This window comes from Pithys albifrons, chromosome Z (assembly GCF_047495875.1).
Source record: "Pithys albifrons albifrons isolate INPA30051 chromosome Z, PitAlb_v1, whole genome shotgun sequence".
Taxonomy (NCBI): domain Eukaryota; kingdom Metazoa; phylum Chordata; class Aves; order Passeriformes; family Thamnophilidae; genus Pithys; species Pithys albifrons.
The window spans coordinates 10,646,370-10,661,512 of NC_092497.1; the positions used below are offsets into that span (position 1 = coordinate 10,646,370).

The 15,143-nt window shown below is 52.7% G+C and overlaps 2 protein-coding genes across 3 annotated transcripts; one reads left to right on the top strand and one right to left on the bottom strand.

The window, feature by feature from the left end:
- The first annotated feature begins 1,717 nt into the window (after positions 1-1,717).
- MSMP (microseminoprotein, prostate associated) lies at positions 1,718-3,267 on the top strand. The gene is made up of 3 exons (XM_071581184.1): positions 1,718-1,997; positions 2,603-2,711; positions 3,078-3,267. The coding sequence occupies exons 1-3, from the start codon at positions 1,886-1,888 to the stop codon at positions 3,265-3,267; spliced, it is 411 nt and encodes a 136-aa protein (XP_071437285.1). The 5' UTR covers positions 1,718-1,885.
- A 932-nt stretch (positions 3,268-4,199) lies between these two features.
- RGP1 (RGP1 homolog, RAB6A GEF complex partner 1) lies at positions 4,200-14,935 on the bottom strand. Of its 2 annotated transcripts, XM_071581182.1 has the most exons (9): positions 14,813-14,935; positions 14,074-14,213; positions 10,732-10,868; positions 10,291-10,374; positions 6,643-6,792; positions 6,417-6,563; positions 5,896-6,023; positions 5,467-5,644; positions 4,200-5,256 (listed from the first exon to the last, which is right to left on the bottom strand). In XM_071581182.1, exons 2-9 carry the CDS (start codon positions 14,187-14,189, stop codon positions 5,033-5,035), a joined length of 1,164 nt encoding a protein of 387 aa, XP_071437283.1. In that variant the 5' UTR covers positions 14,190-14,213; positions 14,813-14,935; the 3' UTR covers positions 4,200-5,032. The 2 variants fall into 2 exon arrangements, with proteins under 2 accessions (XP_071437283.1, XP_071437284.1); XM_071581183.1 differs by lacking the exon at positions 14,074-14,213.
- Between the last annotated feature and the right edge of the window lie 208 nt (positions 14,936-15,143).

Consider the following 15,143-nt stretch of genomic DNA (forward strand, 5'->3'; position numbering starts at 1 on the left):
TAATTCTCCAAGGGGAACAGGGAATGCAAAGCCAGAGTTGCTTCTTCAGCATTGAAAACACAAGTTCTAGGATGGGGATGCAACGGGATGGCAAGGGGGCCCAGAGCACCAGAAAGAAGGGACTGTGTCTTCAGATCCAAAGGTGGTGAATCCAGAGGGGATAAAAGGAAGCATTTTTTTTCTCATGCGGTGCTTAATTAGACTGCCACAGGAAAATGCTCAGGCCAAAATTTAGCAGGATTCAATGAGAGATTGGGCACTTCTGGGGATAACAAAAATATCCAGCTATAATAGTGGATGCCAATACAAATTCTGGAAGGGATATTAAGCCTCACGCGTCAAGGTGTAAACTTATCCCAAACTCTCAGAAAGCAGGGAGCTTAATGCAGGAGCAGATGACCCACATATGCCACCACTACCGATGCGGCCTCACTGATGCCACTGCCCCACGCTGGCCGAGCTGCTGGCTGGACTGTCCCCAGAGCCCTGTTTCCTGCTGCTGGCAGCACCTCTGACAAGGGCTGTGAATTTCTTGGCAGTTCAGCCTTTTGCTTTTAGTTTTCTGGGGCCATGTGGCTCCCATGGCTCTGACTTCCTCTGTCTCACCCATTCCCTCACTTTACCAGCTGATAACAGACTTATCACTTCTATCCAGGGGCAGCCACTGTGGATAAGGGCCTGTGCAGTTCACAGGCATATTCCTGAGTGGTGTGGCTCCTTGATTCCAGCCAAGTGCCTCATTTGCCTCTCAAGTCTCCTGCCAAAAAGCACCTTTGCCTCCTGATTTTGTCCCTCTTGTTCCCTGTTTCTGCTGGGGCTGGTCTCCAGCCTCTGAAAGGGGCTGCTCAGATCTAGTATCACATGTACCCAGACCCAGCCTCCTTTCACGAGCATGGCTCAGATGAGCCCTGGGTCTTTCTCCCCTGCTCTGCATAAGCAGACATCCATTGCCACCAGCAAACGGCAGTCGCCATTTTGCCTGCTCTTGGCCAAAAAACCTGCTGTTGCCCTCAGCCCACACATGACCACAAGTCTGGTACAGCTGCAGCTCAGGCTGGGGTGAAAGTGCTGTGCTGTGGTACCCACAAGCTGGGTGCAAGCACCTCCATTCCCAAAGAGGACTGTGTCATTGTATTCTGCAGTGGCTGTTAACAGGATGCCTGTGCTGCTCCAGCCCTTACAAGATGGGATGTTCCCAAATCCTTGTCTGCTGTGAAGGATCAGTGATGGCTCAGAGTGACCAGAGGGGAGCCTGAAGCTCTCCTGGTCAGGAGCCAGGGTCTCCTGTGCTTGCTGCTTACGTGCTCACCACACTGCTGAGGGCAACCCCGCTGGGGACCCTTGGATCTCCCCTTGCTGTGGAGCCTTGCACTCACAGGGGCTTCCAACTGGAGACATTTCTGGAGGGCATGAATCAGCTTTTCACAGCTTGTTAAAAATCTTGATCCTACCTCTTGTTTTCATGCCTTTCAAATCAGGAAATGAGTTTTACAACTTTTCCAGTGGGGCACAGCTGGTGGCCAGGGTCGTAAAGCTGAACTTTATAAATATCTCTTTTAGGATCAGGGGAAGAACATTAAAAAGGCAGAGAGTGAGAGAGAGAGAGAAGGAAAGGAAAGGAAAGGAAAGGAAAGGAAAGGAAAGGAAAGGAAAGGAAAGGAAAGGAAAGGAAAGGAAAGGAAAGGAAAGGAAAGGAAAGGAAAGGAAAGGAAAGGAAAGGAAAGGAAAGGAAAGGAAAGGAAAGGAAAGGAAAGGAAAGGAAAGGAAAGGAAAGGAAAGGAAAGGAAAGGAAAGGAAAGGAAAGGAAAGGAAAGGAAAGGAAAGGAAAGGAAAGGAGCAAAGGCAACAGAGAAGCAAGGCGAACGAACCCAGCTCAACACCAACCATGGCCATGCAAGCACAGAAGATCGGGTGTGCTTGGGGCAGGCTTTGTCTGCTTCTCTCCCTCCTTCTCCAGCTGCCAGGCTCCCAGGCCAAATGCTACTTCCAGGCTAAAGGTAAGCGGGGCAGTGAGATGGGAAGAGACTGATGGGAAGAGGAGGCCTCAGCTTTCCTGGCATATCAGGGCTATGCCCTAAGCCTGTGAAGAGCAGAAGGGACTATGCTGAGCTCAACAGTGGAATCATGGGCCAGTGGTGAGTGGAAGGAGCAGTCAATAAACCACACAATAGCTCCCCAGGGCTCTGGCTGAGAAACAGTTCACTGGGCCATGAAGGCTCCTGGCAGGAGCCCCTCTGGGACCGAGCATTAAGGACTAGTAGCAAAGGGAACAGGATCTTCCCTCTGCTGAGTCCTCCCAGGGCTGCAGAGATACTCAGACCCCAGGGGTTGCTGGACTTGCTTTCTTCAGGAAAGCAAGAGCCACTGGCTTCTGCTCTAGGCCTACAGGGTAGTGGGGAAAGCCACAGGGCAAGGCCAGGAAAGGATGCATACATCACCCTTGGCAGATACCTGGGCATTCCATACCTGCCAAGTATTTTCTGTATCATAAGGTGGGTGGGAGGTGACAACAACCCCCGTCAGGACACAGCGATGCCAAGGAGGCTCCCACTAACCCTCAGCACTGGCCCATGTGTCCTCATCACCACTGCTTCCTTTGCAGCTCCCTGTGAGTATGAGGGGAAGCAGTACTCCCTTGGGGAATCATGGCTGAGCACCAACTGCCTTCTCTGCACCTGCCTGCACCCCATCGGCATGGGCTGCTGTGAGACGTGAGTGAGGGGCTGAGGGACACCTGGGTGGGCTGTCGCTGGCCGTGCTGCCCACCACAGCACTGCTGCACCCACAAGCAGGGGGTCTAGTGGCTGCAAATGCAGATGTCAGAGCCTCCAGAGGGCTGTGGGGCACCTGGGGAACAAAGGACAGAGGTGGACAAGACCTCAAGGTGGTGTGGAGGGTGGTGGGGTGAGCTGGGGAGGCAAAGCAGTGGGCAAGGGTGTCTCAGCACAGTGAGATGCTCAGATGTGCCAGGTCTGGGAAAAAAACTCGTCTGGGGGGCTGACAGCAAAGGAAGCCACCTGGCTCTGTTAGCAGCCCTTCCGCATGAACCTGGGGGTCCTGACAGCGCTCTCCCACAGTACCCAGCACCCCATCGACTTCCCCGACTGGTGCGAGGCCCACTACGACTCGCAGACCTGCCAGATCTCGGTGGTGCAGAAGGCCAACCCTAGCCTGCCCTGTGTGAAGACCGTGGAGCACGAGTGGGGCTCGGCCGGCACCCCCGAGCCACTGATCAACAAGGTGCTGGGCGCTGGGCTCAGCAGATAGAGGCTCGGCAGCACTCCCCGCCCCCTTGGCGGCGTCTTCCCTCCTCCAGAACACACCTCCCGCATGCTCCAGACCTGCCCCATCCCGTAGAGACGTCACCGCCGCCACCTTCAAGGGAAACCACTATCCACGCACCATGGTACCGGGCTAAGATGCACCCTCGCGCTGCCACGGTACGGCCTTGCTTCTGTCTTCGGCTTCCTGAACCAAACCAGGGCTTCCTCCCTGTGAGACAAGCCGCACACGGCAGGAATGCAAATCCTATGGGATCTCCTCCCGGGTGGGCAGAAAACCTCGTTACTAAAGGGCTACAACACTAACATGAGCCTGCCTCATGGCAGTCCTGTACTCCCACATCCAGCCTCACGTGTAGCAGCTCCCCACTACTTCCTGTCAGACCCCTATCCCTCTGTAGAGCAGCTGCTGGGAGCTCACCAGGGAGCATCAAAGCCCCTTGTGCAGGACCCCCACACCCTGGCCAGCCCCTTAGAGCCCCCACGCTAATCCCAGACTGTGAGGGGTACAACCCAGCTCTGGAACCACTAATGTCCCTACTCCTACAGCTCTTGGGGTCCCTGGCACTGCAGGCCAGCCCTGGGCAAAACTGCAACAGAGCCAGCCCGGGGTGGGCAGTGGTGCAGGGGAACCACTAGACATCCCCTGAGACATCCCCATCCCCAGATATACAGGGGAGCAGGGTGGGTTCAGGAAGCAGAAGCAATCCACAGGTGCCAGGGTGGAGGAGCTGCCCTGGCAGCTCACCCCAGCTGGTGCCGTGCTGTGTTGTGCAGAGCCTTGTGTAGATGTTTCTGTTCTTGCAATAAAGATACTGAACAAAGAGGTCTCCAGCCTGTGACTGCCATACAAGGTGGAATGTGTCCACCACTGGAGAACAATGTAGGAATAAGGCTCTTGGGAAGGCCAAATTTTGCACATTCAGATGTTTATTAGATTTCCATGCAAAGAGGAAAACTCACTGGAAGGTTTGGTAGAAATGGGGAGCAGGGAGATCTCCATCCCAGCTCCTGGATGTACAGCCTTCATTCCCTATAGCTCCCCAAGGATCCCGAGACCAGCAGGATGCCTTCATGCCCAGGAATGCAGGCAGACAACAGCCCAGGGGCTCAGTGCTGCTCAGTTTTGGATCATCACTATTGTGCAGCCACAGCGTGGGGCTGTACGCAGGTCAGCAGCACTTGTCAGCAGCACAGGGCTGGCCTGCTAGGACCTGCCTCATCCAGGTGAGGATGGCACTGACCTGTGCGTGTGGGACACCTCTCGAGAGGCAGGACATGTGCCAGGGCAGGAGAACAGGCTCCCAGCCAGCCAGGTGGGCAGTGTGCCTCACCTGGATGCCAGACCTCTCCTTGTAGGGTCTCTCTGTAGGGACATGGCTTTCACCCAAGCCTCACTGCAAGACTTTCCCTCTTCCTTCTCAGGGCTGGGCCTCAACCTCTTGGAAGCCCTACATACGGTAAAGGCACATCAGCAGTTCCCTGGGAGGCAGATTTCTTTTTGGTGAGTGCTGGGACTTGCACCTTCACTCAGGCAGGAAGGGTCCAGCTCTCAGCCAAGGTCTGCAGCACAGGACACTGCATGAAGCACAGTGGTCCTCCACCCATGGACGCAACAGACTGGCCTGATGTCCACCTGGGCAAGGGGACACTGGGATGCACACCCCACAGCATGCTGGTGACAGTCCTGCCTGCCATTCCCACCGGTGGCACACACTTGCAGCACTGCAGGCCCACCAGCTCTCCCTACTTCAGATGGTGATGGAGTTAGTGCTGGAGAACTGCGAAACGTAGGAAGCCAGGATGGGATTGGTGGGAAGAACTTTGATGGGTAAGTCCCAGCTGAAAGTGTCCACTTCCATCTGCTCTACCCCAGTCCAGGTGACAGCCTCTGACTGGCTCCCACGAACCAAGCAGGTTCCCACCGACTCCCCAGAGGTCACAAACTCGAAGTGCAGCCTCCACTTCAGGGACACTGTGGGCAAGAGGGGCGTCAGCAGACAACACGATAATGGACAGGGACAGCAGCTCTCTCAGTGCTGGTGGTCCTGGCAAGGGGACATGTGAATGATCCCACTCACACAGACCAGTGCCTTCCCACAGTCCTGCTGAGCAAGGGCAGGGCTGGGGACATCATAGTCCTCCTGGAGAGACAAGTAGGGTTCCTTCCCTGGAGGTTACATACCGATGTTGGTGGTGAATCCTGGGGTCGAGCTGAGCGGGATGGGCAGGCTGAAGCTGCTCTGGGCCGTGTGCAGGCAGGACTCCTGATGGCGGGCGTGTGTGGTGAAGGAGACAGGCTGCCCCCGCCGGCGCTGGAACTCCTCCTGGATGCTCTCCTCTGTCTGCAGGCTCACCGAGAACTGCAGGACAGTCAGCATGGTGCTTGTTCTCACAATCTCACACAGCCCTTGCCCAAAGCCCAAGGCCTCTATTTCCCAAACAAGCTCAGGACTGGATCATTTCCCACCACACACTCCAAGGACACCACAGCTGAGTCTCACTAGAAACCCAGTATAAACCCCACAGCAGCCCAGCACCACCCCAAACCCTTCTCCCTCTCCCCCACCCTAAACCTCTGTCTCTTTCCAGTCACCCAAGACCCAGCAATGACCTGCAGACATGGGATGTCTCCTTCTGAGAAGCTGAAGGTCCCAATGACATCCTCTCCAATCTTATACACAGTCTTAAAGATGCAGAACGTTCCCACCTTCCCACGAGTGTTGCTGATGTTATACAGGTCTGGGGACCAAGAACAGACAGCTAAGAGTTGTGGAAGGACAGGGCTCTGCTCCATGCAGTGCTCTGAGTGAATGACATGACCCTGTGCCTGCTGCTTGGGTGTTAAGGGCAGTCCTGGGCGGTGGTATTCCCTTTGGGAATACTTTGCCTGCACTGAGCAAGAACAAACCACACACTGGCTGTGATATGCTGGGCAGAGGGTCTCTCTGGCTGAATCAGGAAGACCTTGAGACTGGCTGGAAGGCCCTAACCCAAGCAGGCCCTGATGGAGCTGCTCCACAGCCCCACTTGGAGCTTCACTTTGTCAGCGAGAGATTTTTGCAGCTGGCCCTGAGTTGTGCTCCATGCTCAGGTTAGGAAGGATGACAAGTTCGAGCAGGGAATATGACCTACGCAGGCTGCGTCGGGAGGTTGCCACCATGAGCAGTTCTGTCGCCAGGTCTGCCAGGCGAGAATCTTTCTTCAAGCCCTCCTCCTCCTCAAGGAAGGGGTTTGAGGGTGCAACGGCCTCATCCTGTGGGAACTGGTAATCCTTGAGCCCTGGGGAAAAGGAGAGAGTGTCAGCAGGGCAGGGTGTGTCTTGGCCCATGTGTGCAGGGAGGGCAGTGTGTGGCTTTACCATGCAGCACGAGGACACGGAAGGGCACACGCAGGAGCTTGATGGGGGAATTGACCCTCTGGCAGCCAATGGTCAGCTTGTACACATACTTCACGGACTGACCCCGGAAAGAGGGAGGGCCATCCACTGGCAGTGTCTCACAGTATGAATCTGAAAAGGGTGCAGAAAAGTTCCTTTACAAGGCCAAAAGGAAACTCCTGGAGCTCCTCACACTGTTAGGACCAGCAGTGGTGCTGAGTCAGGGACAGCACCTGGTGCTTTCTGCTACACAGCAGGCCAAGCACATCCCCAGCTCCCCTGCACCAGGAGCACTGCTCCTCATCACATGCACCCTCATCCAGACATTGCTTCCAGCACATACAACCACACACACAAACAAGATGTCAAATCCAGGAACACAAAGACATGATAGCTAAATCACTCATCACAAGTTTAACCTGAATTTGCCTCTGTGCCCTCCTTTGTCCACTGCTCTCATGGCACAGTCATACGTTGCAGTCTGCTCTTGGCTCTGCCCCAAGCGGGTTTGATCAATACCTCATGCTTCTTCTAGTATTTGCTTTATGCAAACCCCAAACTCAGCAATGAAAGTTAGTTTCTTCCTGTATTTTTCCCTGAAACACCAGGTCTAAATGATCAAGAAACAATTCTGAGACCTTCACAAAAACCTGTGGCGTGTCACTCTTGACAGACTGATGACTGAGACCACAAAGCCTCTAACTTTGAGGCCTCAGAGATGCCAGGGCCCAGCTTACACCACACTCAACTCTCTCAGAGTCCCTTGGCCAGCATACAGACCCCAACGCCTCTTGACGTAGTGCGAAGACTTCTGCAGCTTTCCCAAACCACAGGCTCTATTAACAAAAAAGGCACAAACGGTGAACTGTGGAAAGTCTCCACCTCTCTGGCCTGCTCACCATAACATGGGTACACCCTGCCAGAGGAAGGGCAGCATCCTGCTCTGAAACCACAGATCCTTCACCATGTCTGGCACATCCTGAATACTGGGGCTTAGATTAAAAGTGAGGGTTACATTTTAAATATAACTTCTAGATTTAAAATAACAAGACTAGAAGGAAGAAAAAACCCTGTGCTAGTGCCTAGTGTCCACAGGATGTCACACCTTAAAGCACAAGCCTGTCTTGCTGGACCAGGGTGCAGATGAAGCACAGAACTGTCCTGACAGGGAAGAAAATCAGGTATTTCCAGGGAAGGAAGCAAACTGGTCTACCAGACTTAACAAGAGCACTCACAAAGACCTTCTTGCCCACCGAGGATAATCTGAGCAGAGACCACCACTGCCAGAGAAGGATGGGCAGTTTGCTACCTGGCCGAGGAATGCCAAGACTCAGAAAGTCCCAACTTCCAGGCATATCCCAGAAGGAAGCACATTCCTGGTGTTATGGATGCCTTCCTTACCCACCCACTGTGCCCTCTGGCTGGACTGCTGGTCCATGTCCAGGCTGCTTCCCTATCCTCCCCTCTCTGTGATCTACCAAATATTTAAAGGTATTACAGAACCAGAGAGCGGGCAAAAACAGCCACAGAAATTACTTGAGGACTTGAGAAGATGAAGCCATGGTGACAAATTTAAAGAGCTCACCCTGGGCAGTGTGTGAAAGGGCTGGGAGATGGATCAGCTTCAGTATATAGGCACCATAACAAGACTGAGATATTGGGGAATAAGTTGGTCAGCAACTGAAAACAAGGCCTTTTATCAAGAGACACCATGACACAACCTCTGCTGTATGTGCCAGCTCTGGTTGCAGTCTAATAACATAGTACATTGCTGAAGCAGAATTAAGATTTCTTGGGTTTTCTCTTGTTTTTTTTTTTTCCATTTCCAAACTGCGTAGCAAAACTCAAAACTTCTGAAAAACAGGAAATGAAGAATTAAGATACACACCCACACAGCCTTAACTCTCCCTCCACAGAGCTGGCAGGAGCCCCCAGGAACAATCTGCAAGCATGCCAGTTGCAGTCTCGTGTGAGATCAGCAGCACAACAGGCAGATGGGATCGGTGTGAGCAGCCTGGCAGAGAACGAGACCACAGCTACAATACGGGGATTTCAGTGCTAAAAAGCCAGTGCCACACACAGTGACATCACAAGTGAAGCATGAAACAGACAGGTGCATCATGAAACATACAGACAACGAAACTGAAAGCGTAGAAGAGTTCATGTCCTTCCCGAGGAGCTACATCCAAGCACAAGGGAGATGTAGGCTGCTTGTGACAGTGTCACCCAGAGGCAGAGGACACACATCACAGCATTAGTGGAAAGGACAGACAATCCCTAGCTCAGCTGGGGGCTAAACAGCTTTTGTCTGCAAAGCCAGCACAAAAGGAAATCCTGTCAATCCATCCCAGACACCTGGAGCTTGGGCTGTTATCACTGATTTGCTATCACACAGACTGGCCTGCCTACCTGAGATGTTCCAGGAAATGGAACCTCCCCCTGCTCCCAACAAATGGATGCTCCAGCCTCTCACCTGCAAGCATGGAGGAGCACAGGAGAATCCAGGTGAGTCTCAGGCCAGCTCAGATTTCTGACTACTCCTCCTCCTCCTCCTCCCTGCCAGCATGGCCAGCTCCTTTCCCTAACAAGATGCTGTATAATAGTGAAAAACCAAATGTCCTCAGATGACAGGCTCTGCAGCTTAGGGCACAGGCCCACGTGGCACTGCCCCACCCCAGTAACCAGCTAGCCAAGTCACCTTGGTTTCACCCTGTCCACCTTTCCCTCCAGTCAGGCCTCTCCAAGGCAAGGAAGGCAGGAGATACCAGCTTCAAAAACAGCACGTCAGAACCCCTTGGCTTCTCAGTCTCACCTGCAGCTCCACTCTCACCTTCACAGAGCTCAGTGTTCCAGCAGAGCCCCCTTAACCACAGGCACTGCCTCTACACTCCCTGTGCTCTGCAACTAGAGAGGCCTCCTTCCACAACTGCTCCCAGCAGATCCCTGGGACAAGCCAATGCAGGTCTCCACACACAGCCTGCAAGGCCTAACACCACTGCTGCTACATCACAGGCCACTGAACACAAAGGAGATCCAATACAGCCTGAAAGGCTGGGTCACACAGCCATCAACTGACAGACAACAGCACATACTCTTTATTTTCACAGCTGTCTACTTAAGACACAGAGAGCTTTGAGCAGAGAAGATTAGGAATGTTCCCTTTTACAGTAGGAAAACTAGAACATGCAGAAGACTGCGATCTCCAGGACAGCCACAACCTGAAGAGAAGGCACAAACCTTTGCAAGACACCAGCCTAAATTCCAAGAATACTCCAGTGTGGCTGAAGGTATAAAGGCAAGAAAATGCAGATGTGCATGTAACTGTTTCTTCAACTGCAACCAGGAATTTCAAATGTTTTATGCCTTGCAGCTACACAATGGACCTACAGCAAGGGCTGCAGGCCAGGGGCAAGACTGATGGACACACTGCAGTATGAAGCCATAATGCAGTGGAGACCAGACCTGCATGATGCAGCAGTTCCTGAGCACTCACACTCTCATCAAAGCATCTTGGTTTCCACAAGCACCAGGGTCTCACACCTGCAGTACTTGGGATTGCAAAGCCAGTTTTGAAAGCAGAGCTCCTCAGAGGTGAGCTCTGCAAGCAGGGGAAGAGAAAATAAGACTCACAGGACTTTGACTCCCCAGGATCCAGTCGCAAGTCACAGAAGAGAATCTTTGGTGGAGTGGACAGGATACACTGACCCCGCTCTCCTGGAAGAGAAGAAATACATGAATGCTGCCCAGACTCGGGCTGTGTCCTGGTCAGTCAGGCTTTTTCCTCGTGAGGAGCAACAGGGAGAAGAGCACCATGCCCTGTCATATCATGAGACATTACCAGAACAGCTGGACAGACAACCGCCATGTTTCACTCCAAGATAGTGCCACTTTGATCTCAGTATTAATGAGGTCCCACAACAGCCATCACCAGGGGAATGACAAAAGGAAAGCAACAAGGACTTCCCACTCGCTTTTCTGCATGCTGCCCTCAAGACACATATTAGGGTCTGCTTGACTCCTGCTCACTGTGCTGTCTCTGTCCTTACCCGGGGTGGCAGGAGTAGCACTCACCTCTGTTGGGGATGAACACAGTCTCGTTCTCTGCCTGCACATCGTGCTTGCTGCCATCCGAGGGAGGGAGCACCACCCGGTTCTCACTGGCGTGAAACTGGCAGTGGATCTGGGCACTGGCCCATGCCAGCATTTCACTGAAAGCAAAGAGCAACACTTGTGTCTACACTTTAAACCTGGTTTACAGCAAGCAGGAACTTAGAGGCAAGCAGCTATTTCTGCTCAGCTTCATGCAAGACTGCTTGTCTGGAAGAAAGAAGGCCTTGCTTCACTGTCCCTGAAGCCAGTCTCACAGCCACCCCGCAAATGTGCCTTGGGAGCAAGCTGAATCTCTGGTGCTGACCCAAAGCCAATTGCACTCCAGCTACTCACAGCAGTTGTTCACAAGACCTGGCTCTGTCACCATTCTGAGCCACAACACCATGAGCACAGCAACTAACACGGCATAAGGACCCAAGAGCCTGCTGTGCACAAGTGGCAGAAGACAGCAAGCAGCACAGGTTAGCAGCCACTGTCCCCTTCCATGGGGACAAGAGACAAGATAGCCTCACAGGGATCTTACAGAAAACATGTTGAGGCCAAGTGTTCCAAGATCTGGTCCAAAGCCTTACTCATTCATTCAGCTTTCTCATTACCCACAGTTTGGCACTGGCCGCTCACTGCACTTTTGAGAGGACACCTCGAGCTGCTGTCCATGGGCCTGGCCAGGCACAGGACTTTTAACCATGATGAGCTAAATCCCAAGCCAGAGGTGACACACAGTGCAGCACTCCAGTTAACAACAATCATTAGGGAAGTGGGCAAATTCAAAACCAACAAATACGGGCAACCTGGGTTCACCTCCCCCTGCCCACAGGTCCCAGTTGCCTCAAGTTCAACACTCCTCGGGGCAGGAAGGGCACAGATGTGCTCTTTCCCTCCCCACAGAACCATCCCCATCAAGAACATCAGCTGCTGGTTGTGTCAGACAAGAGAAGGTCTTTCATAATATCCCTCCTTGCGTCAGGAGGGATGCAAGGGGTTTGCTGACGGCTATGGAGGAGGCAAAGGTGTCATTTTATCCCCTCTCTGAACAGCCACAGGAATGAATGTTGGGCCATGCATCCAGCATGAAAAACAGTCTCATGTTTTGGACTCTGCTACAACCTCAGCCATTGCACAGGGCATTTCCCATGGCATTACTGATACCTTTCATTTTCCAAATTCCTCTAGTTTTATTTCAGTAGGTTTTGTTTCTACAGTTTAGCTACTGTATCGTTCCTCTGGTGTTTTCTAACATCATGATCTGATTAGTAAACACTGACACCAGCGCTTTAGGTGGCAGAGGGATTTTTTGTGGCACATGGGTGTCTCTCATCGTGTGACACATCAAAGCAGTTAAAGGTCTAGATGAATTAGGGGAAAAGGTGTGTCAGCTGACTAAGGATGAACTATTTGATCTTTTGTATGTGCTGTCTGCCTTTACCCAACACATCTCAGTTACTCTACCCAGCTGCCTCTAACCCTCAGTTGTAATTTCTCATTTTCGAAAGCGCCAACATGGCTCTTCCATCAGGGCTGCCTTATTTTTTTTCTGTTGTTGTAAGGTGTATGGAAACAGAGAACTGCCTTTGCTTGAGGCAACATTACTAATTTTATACAAGCTTAGCATGATTACAGTACCTTCAAACACTGTATTTTGGATATTTTTTTCTTTCTTTTTCAGGATTGCCCAACAATATGCCACTGGATTGATTTATTTTTTTCTAACCAGATGTCCAACCAGAATTTGCATACACCAGTGCTGAGGTCACTTCCTTGCTGGTTCACCTTCCCCATTGCTCCTGTAGCCCACACAGGCCATGCTCCATGCAGTCTCTGGGAAGAAGAGCTTTGTTTCTTGTACACCTCATACTCCACAATCAGTTTACTTCCTTCCACTCCTTCAGTTCTGCCTCTGCACTTCAAATGTGTGCCCCTCCATCCCTCCACCTTCACCCTCAGCCCCAAAACCTTCCAGTCTCTGACAGGTCCATCTACCTGTTGTACAGTCACAGTGGTTTGTCTTTATGCAACCCACAGCTTCAATTTCCAAACCACCAATCTATTTGCTGTTGCCACTCATATGACTTATCCAGGCCTCATCAGACTGATCACCTCTTTATTCATTTGTTTGTTTTATTTTAAAAACTTCTTCCAGGATGCAGTCTTCGATGGACCACAACATACTTGAAGTTCCCAAAGGAAGCTCTCATTAAAGGCACTGCAAACCTCCAAAACCATTCCACCTTGTACCCTTGCAGTCCCACGTTTCAGAACCAGGAAAAACAACTCTGTCATTGTACAGGATTCAACTCCATGAAGCTGGATGCTTATGCCACAGCTGAATTTGAAAGCTCAATTCAGCAGACAAGAGGAAGCAGGAAGAAAAGATGAAAAGTTAAGGAAGGCAATAAACACAGAAGCCCTACAGTTGTAATACAAGCGACTTCTTTGCTGCTGAGACTGCAAGCATTAAGAGTAGGCCCACTGAAACAATCACATTTAAATCTCATCCTGGTGAAGAAAAACTGCTGAACATGACAGGCTTGGAAACAGACACTTCCCAGCAAGGTCTCAAGATGAGAAAGCACCCTCCGCCCACTGAAGAATCAGATAAGGCCACACACTCAGCGGACACAGAGGCTTTGGGTGATTACTTATGACACAGAGTCACCCCCCGTGAGCCAGCATGGGAAGGTCCCATCTTTTCACATTTCGTCAACATAGATTTTGGGGACAGAGATGATAAGGGGAGATGCAGTGCTAAAAGGCTGGGCCACAGAAAATGCTGCCAGAGAAGCTGCCTCTCTCTGACCCTCAACAGTGCTCACCCTTTTGCCTGCCATCCCTGCAAGCAGGGATCACACTGACCCATCCAACACTGATGGGCAGAGAGGGCTCCTTCCACAAACAGCAAATATGATGCTGCCTGGATGTTGCCCTGAGGGACCATCATCCTGGTGTAACCAGATATCCTGCTTTGACAACCAGTTTGGCTTCATTTTCTGCCAGTAACCCTGTCACTGAGAGCTCACCTGAGGGACAGAGAATCTTTAACTGCATACTTCTTTCCTTGTCTCCTTCTTGGGGGCAGAAAACCAAAATAATTACCTCAGTTTTGTCCCTGAAACGGCAAGGCCTCTAAACTCACAGGAAAGCCTTGGGCCGGGAAGTCACAGGGGGCTGAGCTGGCGCCATTGCCCCACAATCCAGCCACGAGTGCTGCTTCAGAGGGAAAGAGGTAGGGCTGCTCCCTCTACAGAGACCTAGGCAGCTCCAACATTTGGAGGCTCTGTGCACAGACTGGCACAGGCCCTGTACCTGCTGGCGGAGGTCGACGAGGCCGATAATGGGTTGGTGAAAGTGATCACACACTCCAGGACCTCTCCTGCCAGGAACACGGGCCCACGGCCCAGCTTGGCCAACACCTCGATCATGGCTTGGACAGCCCTGGTGCACACCTGCTAAAAAAAATACAACAGTGGAATCACAGAGTCACATGCTATCGGTTGGAAGGGAACTCAAAGTACTATCTCATTCCAACTCCCTGCAGTGGATAGGACATCTTCCACTAGCCCAGGATGCTTCAAGCCCCATCCAACCTGGCCTGCAACACTTCAAGGATGGGGCATCCACAGCTTCTCTGGGCAACCTGTCCCACTGCCTCACCACCCTCACAGTAAAGAATTTCTTCCTAATATCCAATCTAAGACCACACTCTTCCAGTTTAAAGCCATCCTCCCTGACATGTTGCAGCGACACGGGTTGGGCGCTGTAACAGAGGGGGAACAGGGACACAGACACAGGCATACACGCAGGAGGTGTGGGAGGGAAACACGCACAGCCTTGGCCTTACACACACATACACCCCATCCCCTGAGCCCACACAGCCAAGGGTAGTCCGGACACACCGCGAGCGTCAGGAGGGACAGTTCTGTCCTCCCCGAACCTCGGGGTTCGGGGCCGGCCCCGACCGCAAACAGGGACACGGAAAGGTCTACGAGGGCTCAGGGACACAGGGCGGCAAACACTCCGCCGCTCCCGCCGCGGGGCCACTCACCTCCCGCACAGGCCCCGCTCGTCGCCCGACGCCGCTCAGGGCCCAGCTCCCCTCAGCCGCTCGGCGGAGATCGGCAGCGCTCGGACGCGCTCGGCAATGCTCGGATTTGCTCGGGAACTCTCGGACTGGGCTCGGCAACGCTCGGTCTACGCTCGGGAACTCTCGGACTGGGCTCGGCAACGCTCGGGTGGCGCTCGGCACTTCTCGTACTGTTCTCGGGTACACTCGGAAGTGCTCGGGGTCTCTCGGGTACCTCTCGGCCTGGCTCGGCATCGCTCGGTCTGGCTCGGCATCGCTCGGTCTGGTTCGGCATCGCTCGGTCTGGTTCGGC

Bases quoted from the DNA above. Each gene is read 5' to 3' on its own strand.
- MSMP (XM_071581184.1), top strand. From the start codon at position 1,886: ATGGCCATGCAAGCACAGAAGATCGGGTGTGCTTGGGGCAGGCTTTGT. The intron at 1,998-2,602 runs GTAAGCGGGGCA...CTTCCTTTGCAG, and splicing joins ATGCTACTTCCAGGCTAAAG to CTCCCTGTGAGTATGAGGGG. The intron at 2,712-3,077 runs GTGAGTGAGGGG...GCTCTCCCACAG, and splicing joins GGCATGGGCTGCTGTGAGAC to TACCCAGCACCCCATCGACT.
- RGP1 (XM_071581182.1), bottom strand. From the start codon at position 14,189: ATGATCGAGGTGTTGGCCAAGCTGGGCCGTGGGCCCGTGTTCCTGGCA. The intron at 6,793-10,290 runs GTGAGTCTTATT...CACCCTTTTCAG, and splicing joins TCCTGGGGAGTCAAAGTCCT to ATTCATACTGTGAGACACTG. The intron at 5,645-5,895 runs GTCATTGCTGGG...ACTGTCCTGCAG, and splicing joins GAGACATCCCATGTCTGCAG to TTCTCGGTGAGCCTGCAGAC.